This window comes from Gossypium raimondii, chromosome 1, assembly GCF_025698545.1.
Source record: "Gossypium raimondii isolate GPD5lz chromosome 1, ASM2569854v1, whole genome shotgun sequence".
Taxonomy (NCBI): domain Eukaryota; kingdom Viridiplantae; phylum Streptophyta; class Magnoliopsida; order Malvales; family Malvaceae; genus Gossypium; species Gossypium raimondii.
The window spans coordinates 34,861,663-34,876,708 of NC_068565.1; the positions used below are offsets into that span (position 1 = coordinate 34,861,663).

A 15,046-nucleotide genomic window follows, 5' to 3' on the forward strand; every position below is an offset into this window, starting at 1 on the left:
TGGAAATATTTTATATAAGCTGGATTTAATGCGAAAAACAAGACTGATTTTTTTTTAATTTTTCTTAAAAATTCTAGATGATGCTCTAAAGCTTATGTATTTGATTGCAAAAGTAGAGGGTCTGCTAGAATTTGTCAGCCCACTTTGTGGGATCACCTCTTACCGCCCTTTTGGTCAAAAAAAAAAAAAACACTAGAAAGCTCTCTCACATTTTTTTTTTCAAAAACAAAAAAAAATCTTTTATAATTGTACTCAACTTTTTGAACAATGTTCTTCAAAGTTGATCCATATTAACAAAAAAAAAAACCCTTAAATTTTATAAGATTATTAAAAAAAAAAAGAGATTTTGTTTGAGTGTACTTTATTGTAAGATTAATTTCCTTTGAGCTGGAATCCTATATAGCCTGGAAATTATGTAAGGTTGATGATACAAATTAAAGTAGAGGAAGAGGAACAAAAATCATATTTAATGGTTAATTTAATTTTTAACTTGGGGTTGGGATTTTAGGACCTAAAAAGCCAGTGGGGCATAATTTAGATATTAAAGCTTGATTAAAGCAAATCAGCATAATTAAATTAAATAAAAATATGAAAATTTTGTAAATAAATATCAATAATTTTATTTAAATATTTCTTAATTTATAACAACTTAGTAAATAAACATGTATTTATTTTTAATTCATTATTTTATTGAAATCCAGATCATTTTCTTATCTATATTGGAAGTTTCTAAAATTCGTATTACGGTAACTGAAATTGAGAATAAAATAATCTACAAATAAATCACATGATTTTTATTACTATAATTACTATTACTATTTCTCTTTTCGATATTTCTTAACATAAAAATACATTCCTCAATCGTTAAATTAAATGATCAGTTAGAGTTTGGGTAATATTTCTCTTATTCTTTTAAGTGCAATAACCTTTAGGTAAACAAAATTATATTGTAAAATTTAGTTCGCGTTCGTAAAAAGAAATTATACATAGGATCAAATGTTGAATATATTACACTACTTTCTTTAATGTATTTAGATGGAAAATAATATTCAAATATTTCTTTATAGACATATAAGGTTATTTAAAAGCATATTTTATTAAATTCTTTTTGTTATAAAAATAAATGTAGTTTTTTTATTATATTTTAATCTCAATTTTCATAAGATTATGTTAAATTATTCTAATTCTTATTTTTATTACAAATTGTTTGCTAATAAGTAAATATATAATGTTGAAAAAATTATAAATTATAAATATAATAATTTATGAAATTTACTGTTAACAAAAAGAGATTTTCTTTTGAGGGTTAGAGGTTTTTAGTTAGAACAAAATTTTATTTGAAAATAAAAAATTAAATTGATCAAAATAATAAAAATAAATAGTAAGTTGATTCAAAATTTAAGTTTACGCCTATTACCTAAAGAATACATGGTAATAAGATTATAGGTATATTATTATATCCTTAAACTATTTAAGAATGTGAAAATAATAGGTTGAGAATCAAAATAACTTAATTTCATTATAGGTTGTAAGCTAATTTAGTGTTTCTATTTTTAAAAATCCAATAAAATTATACATACTCAATATATTAATAAAATTTTAATTTACCATTTAATTAAAACTTTATTTTAATATTTTATCATTTTACTTTTATTATTCATCTATCTGTAGTTGATAAAATATCTAGTATATAGCAGTATAGGTAAATATACTTGTAAATTTTGAAAAAAAAAAAAAAAAGAAGAAAAGAAAAGAAGAGCAAGTTTAAGGAATCCAAAGCTAGAAACAGAAATTCAAGAGTCCATTTCTTTTCTCACACAAAGGACTAGGATGGCAGAGATAAAAAGCATAAATAGTGTCCACGAAAAACAGAGTTAAAAGGAGCAGGAAGAACATGAAGCAGCAGCAACCTGTCCTAAATGGAGCCCACTTTTAACTTTGAGAGTGGTCTCCACCAACCCATTGGTAAGGTTGGTGGGGCCTCCCATTTTCTTTGTCCCAAACAAAACAACACCAGACTGGAGGGACTGTAAGGGTGGGGGCTGCCATAGCTGGCTACCTCTACCCCTTCCATTAATCCATTGGCATCAACCTTAAGCTTAAGCTAAATGAAAATTTATCACTTAAAACAAATATCAGTTTAGTTGTTTAAGATCCCAATAGTTGCTTAATTCTGTCAAAAAAAGAACCAAGGAAAATAAATTCCTTTATTTACTCTGACTCAAACCTTTTTCAATGTTTTTTAGTTTTTATTTTTGTTTTTGTGGAAAATGATTTCTATGGGTTGATTTTCCTCAGGGTTTCAGTCTTCTTTGGCTGTCACTTTCCTATTCAAAACCGCCTTTTATGATTTCCAAGTCTGAAAAAATATAATACCCATTTCTTTAGACTTTCCGATTCTTCTCTCCCTTATTGAAAAACCATTTCAATTTCACTTCTTTTTCATTCTCCATAACTCTTTTTATCTTAAGCTCTTTCGTCTTCTTCTTATCTAACAACTTCTTCTCTTTTTTTTGTTTCTGTTTTGTCCCTTTTCTCCTCTCTGTACATAGCAGAAAACACAGAGCATCATTAATGGCTGCCAACAAATTTGCTACCATGTTGCATAAAAACACTAATAGGATCACTCTTATTCTTGTCTACGTCTTACTAGAATGGATTCTGATCGTTCTCCTCCTTTTGAATTCACTGTTTTCTTATCTGATCATCAAGTTTGCTGATTACTTTGGTCTTAAAAGGCCCTGCCTTTGGTGTTCTAGGCTTGATCATATCTTTGAGCCATCAAAGTACAAATCATATAGAGATCTTGTGTGTGATGATCATGCCAATGAGATTTCTAAATTGGGTTTTTGTTCAAATCATCGGAAACTCTCTGAATCTCGAGATATGTGTGAGGATTGCTTGTCCTCGTCGCCGTCGGAGAATGGTGGTGATGAAGTGATAGAAAACGGCGATGAGGATTTCAAGTGTTCTTGTTGTGGTGTCATGGTGGAGAAAAAGTGGAATCTTCCTTGTTTCATGATTAAACCTTCCTGGGAGGTTTTGGATTATCCCCAGGAAGGAAATTTAATCACTGAAGGTGGAGAAAAAGTTGAGGGTATTAATGCAGATGAGGGTAATGCTTCAGATGGAATCAGATCAGATTTTGTGGCTGATGATCGTAAAGATGAACAGATGATTGAAGAAAACAAGAGAGTTGGCATCATTTCTGATGGTGAAGGTATTGAACCAAGGGAAGTGGAAAAAGAGGAGTTTTCATATTTTGTTTCTAGTTTTGATTGCAACCAAGTGGCTGCTAATGGAGATGAAGACGATGTGGTTATAGAGAAAGATCAATCATCAGTGGATGAAGGAGACTTAACTGTGTCAATGGCTGACCAGGGGTTAACTCAAGTCACTTGTGCCAAAGAGGAGTCTCCTGAAATTCTGAACAAGCATCTGGAGTTTTATATCGGGGGGGATGACTGCCATTTGATTCCAGTTGAATTGATGGATTCTACTGCTATGAGAAGCCAAAAAATATACGAGTTCACAGAGGAAGATGAAGATGTTGCTGGTACTGGAGATGTTATTTTGGACTTTGATTCCCAGCAACCTGGGACACGAGTGGAGTTGGTTGTGCAGAATGGTTGCAGTTCAGCGGAGAAAGTGACACCCCTTTCACCCCATGTGAGTGAAGAGGAAACCATTGATGCAGTGGATGAACCAATGGAGCCTAATGGCAAGGAGGGCTTTTCAACTCCTGCAGTGGAGCTAGATTTGATGGAGAAGGAAGATGATCAACATGTTGCTACCACTCAAGCAAATATGCCCTCCTTGAATGAAGCTGATGATGTTCAACCAAATGCCACAACAAGAGAAGAGGAAATCGATTTAGATGTTAATCAAGGTACTTGCTTAATCCAATTTGATATAAATTTTTACCAAATGCCTATTATTGAACTATTAAAGACTAAAGTTTTTTGCAATTTCTTCAGCAATATCAATAGGGACAGATGTTGTGCAATTTAATGAAACAATTGAAGATATTCAAATACAACATTTATATGAATGCACACAAGGAGATCCCTCAACCAGTTCTGAATTACATGCAGATGCTGATCGTGGTAAACCTTAATTCCAAATTTAAAATGTCTTTTAATTTAAGAATTTGTTTATTGAGGTGTTGTTAATCTTGGATTCCTTTACATTAGGCTCCAAGGATGTTGAGGAAGAAACAATGCAGCAGCTTAAAACTGCAACATTTGAGAGTGAGACTAGTGACCAACCAATGAAAAACCATATATCATTATCTTCAGAGCTTAATGATATTGAGGAAGATAAAGTTCCGGATACACCGACTTCCATCGACAGTCTCCATCTGTTGCACAAGAAATTGTTATTGCTTGACAGAAAAGAATCCGGAACCGAAGATTCCTTGGATGGAATTGTTTTCAGTGACATTGAGGGTGGTGATGGGGTACTGACTGTTGACAAGTTGAAATCAGCATTAAAAGCTGAAAGGAAAGCTTTAAATGCATTGTATAGCGAGCTTGAGGAAGAGAGGAGTGCTTCTGCGGTGGCTGCAAATCAGACAATGGCAATGATAAATAGGCTTCAAGAAGAGAAAGCAGCAATGCAGATGGAAGCGGTGCAGTACCAGAGGATGATGGAAGAACAGTCCGAGTATGACCAGGAAGCCTTGCAGATTCTGAATGAGCTTATGGTTAAGAGGGAGAAAGAGAAGGCAGAGCTCGAAAAGGAACTTGAGATATATCGCAAAAAGGTGCAGGATCATGAGGCCAAAGAGAGAATGATGATGCTGAGAAGAAGGAAAGATGACAGCATTCGAAGTGCAAGTTCTGCGTCTTGCAGTAATGCTGAGGACAGTGATGGAGTATCAGTTGATTTGAATCATGAATCAAAGGAAGAAGATAGCTTCGAGAACCATCAAATCCGAGAGGATGTTAACCAGAATACCCCTGCTGATGCAGTTTTGTATTTAGAGGAATCATTGGCTAACTTCGAGGAGGAGAGGCTATCCATTCTTGAGCAACTGAAGGTCTTGGAAGAGCAATTGATTTCATTGAATGATGAAGATATAAAATCAGTTGAGTATTTGTACGAAGAGAATGGTAATGGCTTCCATGAGATTCATAATTTCGGCCATGAAACAAATGGGGTTGCCAATGGTCATTTCAAGGGAGTGAATGGGAAGCATCACCAAGACAAAATAATTCCCATGGCTACAAAGGCAAAGAGACTTCTCCCACTTTTTGATGCTACCGATGCAGAAACTGAAGAAAAGATACTGAATGGACATGAAAACGGCTTCAATTCTGTTGCCTTGCAACATACATTACCTGAACTTGAGAACAAAATGATCACAATAGAGGAAGAAGTGGACCATGTTTATGAAAGATTACAAGCACTTGAGGCAGATAGGGAGTTTCTAAAACATTGTATCAGCTCCTTGAGGAAAGGAGATAAAGGGATCTATCTACTTCAAGAGATTTTACAACATCTTCGCGATTTGAGAAGTGTCGAACTTCGAGTAAGGAGTAATGGGGATGTTGCTATATAGTTGCATTCATCAGAACACACTCGGAAATCTAATCGGTATATCATAATCTACAGTTCTTTGTATCCATATCATAGTGAAGTTACAAGTAATGGTTGTTTATTCTTTGTTGTTCTTTAAGTTAATTGCAGAATGCTCAATTGGAGTTGCTTAACCACTGCAAATCTAGTATTAGAAAAGAAAAGAAAAGAAAAAAACACCAACTCGGGCGATGACCAACAATACAGGTGCCACAGTTCCCTATATTCAACAATTGGTATGGTCATTTTGGAGATTCTAGGGTCCAAGTAATCCCAAATTTTTTGTGGGTTTTCAAACTAGTCATCACCTTTTTGAGGGGGGGGGGGGGACAAAAAGGATGGTTGGGGGGGGGTGAATGTATGTGTTAAAAATGAAGTCCAAAAGTCAAGCTGTCATTTTTGTATGTTGTTAGAAACTTGCTGGCCTGCAGAGCTGGAATGTATGATCGATCCAACAAACACTACTGTGCCAGATTCATAGCAATAGTTTATTCAGACAGACAGAACTGGGAAGCTCTTTTTTGTCATGTTTTTTTATATTTATTTATAATCTTGTTAGGGAAGGGAAAGAAAGGGGTAAGTAACCCCATTTTCCTTCTCATATTTTGCATCATTTTCTTCTGGTGGGTCTTTCTAGGGGGCAGATTTGAGTTACTTGTAAACTACATGCATCGATTTGTAAGCACATATAAAGTGAGTGTTTGTTTATATTGTTTTGGAGCTGTTCTGTTTTCTTGTATTTTTTAGTACATGTTTTAAACCTCCAATTGACATGGCAGAGGTTGACAGGTAGATGTAAAGAACAAAAGAAAGTATAAAATAACACTGAAATATTTAATATTATAATCAGAATGAGAAGCAAAGATTGCTTTCAGAAATGATTTTGCTTCAAGCATAAAACTCCACCTAACATGCCGACAACAGTTTTTCAATAAAATATTTGATGCAATCAAATAATAATTAAAAAACGGAAGTCCATTGGTGTCATTGCTGGAACTATATCTTATTAGCTTAAGGATACCGTTGGAACATGATGCAGGTTTTCAAGACGTATAAATTTTGTTCAAAAAAAGCACTTAAATTCTCTTTTATGCAAGTTGATGCAAATTAATGTCATAGTTTATCCAAATTGGTCAAAATATACCGCCAGTCCCTATATTTGAATGAAATTTGAAATTTAGTCCATTGATTTAAAAACTTAAAAAAAATAAATCTCATTGTTATATCCACACTTGGGCTAGACACATGCAACTCCTACAAGACACCAGGTGGATGCTTGAAGACAGCTCTCCACCTCCTGTCCACCGAGTTGTCCTCGATTGTCAGCTCTAAACTAGCCACTTGTTATGAGATAACTCGTTAATAAAGGGAACGTCCCTTTTCATCAGGCTTCCCACTTACCACGCTTGGTCACTTGCTTTTCAATTTAAACACTCTTTTCAAATACCACTAGGACCCACTTATGCATAACAACCTCATACTACCTCAAAATGAATAATAGAATGGACCCCACCTTGCACATCCTCACACACTTGATGATGGCAACTCCTCTATAACAACCTGCCTCACCATTACCAGACAAGAGGTATCTCCTATAAATATCTTCCAATACGATGAAAAAGGGATCTTCTTCCTCATTAGCAACCTTGAGCACTTACTCCGTTACTCCTAGCTTTCCTTACCTTTACAACAACCTTCTTCCTCCTCTTATACTTTCTTAGCTCTCTGCTTGTTTAGGCGAACCACCACATTTGTACCACCACATTCTCCTCCTTAGCTCCTCCTTAGCTCCTCCCTTATTAAGACTTGTATCAACACTCGTACTTTTTCAATTTAAATTTTTTAGTTCAATCATTGACACCATTAGTATTTTTTATCAAATATTTACAGCCAGTATGCTCATGCAATCATATCGTATTCAAAAGCTGAATACTTATGAACCCAAAAGGGTGAACGTACTTCCTAGTCCCTTTATTACAAGGGTGAGATCAAATTAGTCTCTCTATTATTAATTAAATCATTTAGTCCCTATATTATAGAAAAGAATCAAATTGTAACACAGAGATTAACTAAACAGAGTTAACATTCATTTGTTGTTCAATTTTAAACAAAATTTTAAATTGCATAACTATAAAATCTTTCAAATTCACTCTATTAAACAGTAAATGTTAATTAGGTTGACATTTAATCTTATTTAATTATTTTTAATAATAATCACCACTCAATAAAGATACGCATACCTGACATTAAGCCAATTTTGATAAAAATTGTCAAGGGTCTCAATGTTTAGACTAAAATTTTTTAAAGTAGAATTAATGGCATATTTTTACATATGATTATCGCAACATATTTTAAAAAATTAATGTGAAATAGGGGTATCTAGGATGGTGTGACAATGATAGTGTCACATTATACAGGAATTTAAGGAGGTGGATCGAAATTATACCGACACCAGATGTGTGTAGTACTTTATAAGAAGTGCCATAGCCTTATTCCCTTCACGTGTGTTCATTAATGGAAGGCAGTTTTGTATAAGAAAGCAACGGTGTGCAGTAATGATTGTATGAAGCATGGTTTAACGACTTTCGGCGCAGATTAATAGCTTAATTATGATATGATGATAATGATGATGTTAAGGTAAGGTATAGCTTTCGAAAATGGAGATATCTGATCTAAAATTGGCCTCTCTAGTTCATGCATTTACCATGCCTTTAATATTTCAGCATGTTATTTCATACCAACCTCTACATTAATAAATATTCAAATCTTATATAAAAGGATAATACGACACAAAAATAAATAAATAATACATTATTAGTGAAAATTTTAAACTTCACAAACAAAATTATGGGTTGACAAGTATTTCATTGAAGTACAGTAAAATATTAAAAAATAAACATTTAAAAAAGAGACTACCAAAATTTTAAAGTTACTTGTAATAAAAAAAATTACATTGTCAGTGTATCAAATACTAACCCTAATAATATATGGAAAATTATTACTTCAACTATTAACATGTTAAAATATGGCAAAGGCGAAGGGCCCGGATCTTGAGTACTCAAGTTCGAGACCAAGCATGCGCAATTATATACTTGGGACTCCAAGTTCCACCATATGCTGTTGCAAAGAGTGGGTTTTAGTCCAATCCAATTAGTTCAGTTTGTTAGCTTTAGTCTAGATTGTACTTAGTTCTTAATCTGTTTTTGCTTTTAATTGTTTGATTCTACTTTGTTATTATAGTCCGAGTTGTAACAGTTTGATATTTGTGGTCACTTGGACTTGTATTGTATTGTAATTGTAACTAGACCTGTAAATGAGTCGGGCAACCCGAAGGCCCGCTTGAAAAGTTAGAGGGTTTGGGTAAAAATATAGGCAAAAAATGGGCTTGAACAAAAAAATAAGGCCCGTTTAGAAAATGAGTTGGACCTTGAGTAAGGCTTTTTTGGCCTGAGCCCGGCCCGACCCGAATTTGCAAAAATAAAAAAATATTGTTTTTTACTGTTTTGCTGCTATTTTCTTGTTGTTTTCTCACTATTTTGCTACCATTTCACTATTATGTTGTTGTTGTTGTTGTTATTTGGATATTGTACAAATCTTGTTTTATTGTTAATTTTGTTACTACTTTAGAGGCATTTGCTTGTTAAGTTGCACCTATCTTGGTATTATTTAAGTATACATATTTTTTAAATTTATTTTCATTGAGAAATATTTATTTTATTTTTTAGTATTTTTTATGTATTATATATTTTTAAAAAATTTATATAAAAAATAATATAGAAACATTTAATACGGGTGGACCGGGCCCAAATTTTAGCAATTTTATCTGGGCTGGGCTTAGACAAAATTTTAGGCCCATTTCTCGGTCTGGGCTGGGCCTAACAAACGAGCCTAGGATTTTAGTTTGGCCCGACTTGGCCCATGGACACCTCTAATTGTAACACTTTCAAAAAAATATTATTGTAATATTGAAAAGGCTAAACTACACCCAAGGTCACTAAACTATTAGTAAGCTTACGTTTTGGTCACTCAACTTTAAAAAGTTACAAAATGGTCACTGCACTATACAAAAGTTTTCATTTAAGTAAAAAAATGTTGTTATATGACCTTCTCTATCTGTACTGCCTGTACCAATTGAAAACTCTCATTCCTTTTCTCTTTTACAATTCATTTTTTTCTTGAAACAACTTTGAACGTTACGAATCTGCAAACAAAAATTCAAACAACTTTCTTCTTCGATCTTCGACACTGACCGTCAGATTGACTTGAATCTAAGGTATGTTCTTCTACTCGTTGATGGGTATTGATCTATTGTATCGATTGACAAATCGTCACTTGGAGCTTGCTAGTCGGACTTTAAAAAGAAATTTAACATCCCAGTGACTTAAATAAAAACTTTTGAATAGTTTAGTGGCTTAAATAAAATTTTTGAATAGTTCAATAACCATTTTGTGACTTTTTGAAGTTAAGTAACAAAAACATAAACTTATTAATAGTTTAATGACATTGGATATAGTTTACCCTATTAAAAAAATAACATGAACGTGTCAATATGTTCAATTAACTTGATTCTAGAATCATAAAACTCGAAAACGAATCATGGGAGCCCAAAAGTTTTGAAAATTCTTATAGAGTCTTTGAATTATTTTGAAAATTTTCATTAAAATTTTTAAATTTTTGGAATTTTAAATAAGCTCTCAAAATTTAACGTCAAGATACATAACTATTAAATACAATTCAATTCAAGATTTAAAGTCTTATTCTATAGGTAAAATAACAATTTATTTTCTTAAAAAACAATTCTTGAAATATTTAGCAAAAATCAGTGAGTCTAATTTAGTTCACCTAGAAATATGTAAACTTTTTGGCCTTAAAAAAAAAATCAAAGCATTGTACGTACAACGTCCTTGTCCATTTGAAAATAGTTTTGCATATCAAAAGAAAAACCTCTTAACACAATAATTTATTTTAGAAAAAAATGTTTTTTTTTGTTTTAATATGTAAATATTTTTAAAATTGAATTATTGTTTATTCGATATGATAAATGTGAAATAAAACAAGCTACATGCTTGTGTGGTGAGGAATATTATTGATATGTTACTTCAATTAAACTCTTTTTTTGCTAGTTAATAATGATATTTTACATTTTGGTTATTAACATTATCAAATTAGAATATATCGGTCATTTATTCATTAACAATTATTATAATCTTAACGAAAAGATGCCATGACATGTTAAATAGGCCATATAAGCATAACCTAATTGCCATGTTCTTTAAATTCCTAAAAAAAAATTGAAAATTTGAAATTGAAAATGAAAAAATCCCATAAACTTATTTTTCTCCAAGTTCATCTCTTTTATTTTTTCTTAGATTTTAATTTACCACAAGAAAAATGAAAATTAAATGTACATTGGGATTAATTATTCCAAAACTCCATAAATCTAATAACTTTATTATTCTTACCCTCCTCACACTATCAGATCCTAACTAATTCTGTTTCGCACACAACCCTTATAACTAGGAAAGGCCATTACCTTATCCATTCACTATTCATCTCTCTCCTAATATCGCATTGAAAATCATTAATTAAACCAAAGCCTCAACAAACAAAAACCAAAATCTCAACAAACCCAATAACTCAATAACTAACTCACTCATTCCATTTTCATCAATTTTTAAACCTTTTTAAATCCTAAATCGAAACCTTTTTGTCCCAAGCATGAAACCAAATAGTGAATCTTGTTGAGGATCGACCTATATAAACAATGAAATAGTAAAAGTAGAGAGGAACGAACACAAATAATTTACATGGAAAACCCTTAAAGAGGGGAAAACCACAAACAAAGGAGGTATCAACTTTTCACTAAATGAGTAAACAAACTAAAGTACAATATGGAGAAAATAAACTTAAAAGTACTAAACATACATTATCCAAAATCCTAAATACAAAGCTCAAAATTCCAAAGAGTAAACCGATAAATGAAACCCTAAATCTCATAAAGCATTCACAAAAAATAGGTATAAAATACTCACCATAATTACCACGAAACTCTCACCAAAACTCATATGCAGCTATATCTTGTCGCCCTCAAGAAAAAGCCCTTATTGATTAGCATCTTGATTGGCTTCTAAACATGGATACAATGGCCCTTTTAAATAGTTAACCATTCCACGATGCCACCAAACTCCCATGAATTCCATAACAATCCATCCATTCTCCCACCACGTCAATTTTTCCTATCTTCATCTACCTCGTCAAGGTAATTTCTTCCGTACTTCGCATATAATATAATCATGCATTTTACGTAAATCAAAGTATTTATTACATTACATACAATACGCCACTTAATAAAACATCATGCCATAACCATTTGATATTCAACAATCATACTTACAAATGCTCACATACTTGTGTCACGGGCCAAAGTGCAAAGCCTGTGACCATGACACAAGATGCGCCCCATTGAACATTTAGCCCACGAGAATTGGCCCGATTCAAAGAACTGTTGGAGAAGCCTGTTAGATTGAAGCATGGTTGGCCCGATAATGAAGATTTGGCAACTTAGGTTATTTTGGTAACTAATCTTAAAAGATTGATAGAATCATATCTTGTAAAGATTAGATTTTATATGACATATCTTGTAAATCCCTAAAATCAAGGGATATAGTTAATCTCGTCCGTCGATGTAAATGTATCTTGGCCGTCGATTTTGGGGGAGCTCAACTACAAATAGAGTGCCTCCCCCTCATTTCTATTGACTCCATTCATTGTTTCATTATTCTTTGTGAATAAGAGAATTTTGAGAGCATTTACTCAAAAACCTTGTGTGCTTTCTTTTCTGTGGCTTTCTATTGTTCGTTGTGAATTCTGAGAGATTCTAAGAGCATTTCCTCACTTGAGTAAAGGCTGACTTAAGCGAGTTTGGACAAATGGATCACCTAAGACCGCACGAATCATGAGACGAAAGATCTAGCTCTGTGACAAGTGGTATCTGAGCTATTGGTTTGAAGGCACTGTTGGGATGTAGAAAGAAGTTGTCAGTCAAAGTGAGCCAATAGAAACTCGTGGAAGGGCTAGAAAAGCGAGTCGATCAAAGGATTTATTGTTAGCTTTGGAAGGTCAAGTCATCACTCTCGAGGAGTCCATGAGGGACGTCAAAGAGAGGATAGACGAAGTCAATGATAGAATCACTGATGGGTTGCAGTCCATGAAGGAGCAGCTTAGGGAATATGTGTGGGATACTATTGGTTCCTCGAAAAATAAGCTAGCTGAGAAGGATGATGCTCTCGAGGCTATGGTGATAGTTTTGAAGGAAGAGATTGAAGAGCTTAAGAGGGAACTCATGATTTTCAAGGCTGCCGTGGGTAATGGAATGTTGGCTTCGAAGCCAAAGCAGCAGACAATGGATGTGCCCAAACCGAAAGCGTTTAAAAGGGCAAGGTCCGCAAGTGAAGTGGACAACTTTCTTTGGGCCATGGAGCAATAATTTCGTGCGATGAGCATCGAGGATAATGCCACAAAGGTAAATACTGTTCCTATGTATTTTACTAGCATTTCTTTGTTATGGTGGTGACGTAGGTCTATTGATGTGAGACGTGGTGAGACCGAGATTAGAACTTGGGAAGAGTTCCAAAAGGAGTTCAAAGCACAGTTTTACCTCGAGTATGCCGAGGATAAAGCTTGAGCAAAGTTGTAGTGGCTTACGCAATGAGGCACGGTTAGGGAGTATGTGCAAGAGTTTAGTGAATTCATGCTCTAGATTTCTAATTTGAGCGAGAAGGAAGCATTTTTCTCCTTTACGGATAGGTTGAAACCATGGGCGAAGCAAGAATTGCAACGTTGAAGAGTTTAGGAACTTACTAATGCCATGATGGTAGCGGAGTCCTTAGTGGAACTTGTTCCGAGAATAGACAGGTTTGAATCTTCCAAGCCCAACAGGAGGGGCTATAACACCCCTTACCCATATTCGACACCAGAATAGGGTACGAGGCATTACCAGAACACAAACGCTTGTAAATGTATTTAACCGTATTATAAAATTTCATCATAAATTAAAACTTTCAAAATTTTTTAACACGCTTTTATAATTGTTCACAATATATCCTCAAAATATTATGTTCATAATAAATAGGGCCTACGAGACCTGATACATACCCATGCAATTTAATGCTTCATTTCTATTTCATTCAGTTCACAAATTCTCATACTTAAAATTCAAATCATATCACTAGCAATTTCCATTTAATTCACGTACAATTCAATATTAGTAAGTTCAATACTAATACGTATTTACCATTTAACTCGACGTTTTTCGATTATACCATTCATTAACACATTTATGAAATTTTCAATTTTGCAATGAAAATATCACTTTATCTTATATAACAACATCAATTCAACTCATCATCCCCTTTTTTGTCATTTTTCACTTCAAATATGAACTTACTATTTCATTACCTTTCCACACCCGTTTCCTATGCATATCACACAAAACATAAACATATCGTTCAACCATAGTCTCAAGCTAGTGCGCAAGCTAGTGCATTTAAGCATAATTATTTTTAGAACTAACCACATGATAAACCATTTCACTTGAGATTACATAATTTAAACCTTATCACCCCTGTCATGATCACAAGCATATTTCCATTTAGGCATTTACCATTTCAATGCATAACTTATAAGTTTAACGTGGCGTAATCCAGTTACAACTTGGTCAAGGCCTAAGCATGTATATCAAATATGTTAACCAAATAAACATATAGCATAAGCATTATGAGCATGGATGAGCACAACATTTATTAATGTATCAAACTTACCAACATGTGTTAATTCATAAACCATTCATGACATTACTTCAAGCTAAATCATATTCCAAATATACATACACACATACTATGAAACTTTATTTTCCCACATGAGCTTAAATCATGACCAACAATGCGCAAATATAAACATCATTTCTATTTCATCGTTTATCAATTATAATCGAGCATATTACAAATTATACACAAATCATTCATATATTTCCCAATTTTCCTCCTCCTCCTCCTCTCCATTCCACATCCTTAATGTGTATAGCACACTTAAACAACATTATCCATACTTTCACTATTTTCCTGTATGTAAATTCAAACTGTCTGTCTGAGTCAGAGTCACTAATTTATTTATATCTCGAGCTACCGAGCTCCAAATTAATATCCGTTAATTTTCCCCAAAACAAGACTCATATATCTTCTTACCATAAAATTTTCAGAATTTTTTTATTAGCCAATAAGTACAGTTTATTCTTTAAATTTTCCCTTGTTTCACTACTTGATAGTTCTGACCTTTCTTCACTAAAAATTAATTATTTCATAGTACAGAATTCGGATAATGTTCTTTTATTTTGAAAATAGACTCATTCAGGATTCTAAACATATAAAGTTTATCCCATAATTATTTTTGTACAATTTTTAATGATTTT

At 33.1% G+C, this 15,046-nt stretch overlaps 1 protein-coding gene across 3 annotated transcripts; it reads left to right on the plus strand.

The window, feature by feature from the left end:
• The first annotated feature begins 2,125 nt into the window (after positions 1-2,125).
• Positions 2,126-6,288, plus strand: LOC105785682 (myosin-binding protein 2). 3 transcript variants are annotated; one of them, XM_012611803.2, is made up of 4 exons: positions 2,126-3,889; positions 3,978-4,106; positions 4,194-5,598; positions 5,682-6,288. In XM_012611803.2, the coding sequence occupies exons 1-3, from the start codon at positions 2,575-2,577 to the stop codon at positions 5,561-5,563; spliced, it is 2,814 nt and encodes a 937-aa protein (XP_012467257.1). In that variant the 5' UTR covers positions 2,126-2,574; the 3' UTR covers positions 5,564-5,598; positions 5,682-6,288. The 3 variants fall into 3 exon arrangements, with proteins under 3 accessions (XP_012467257.1, XP_012467258.1, XP_012467256.1); XM_012611804.2 differs by having other exon boundaries at positions 5,692-6,288; XM_012611802.2 differs by having other exon boundaries at positions 4,194-6,288.
• Positions 6,289-15,046: the final 8,758 nt, after the last annotated feature.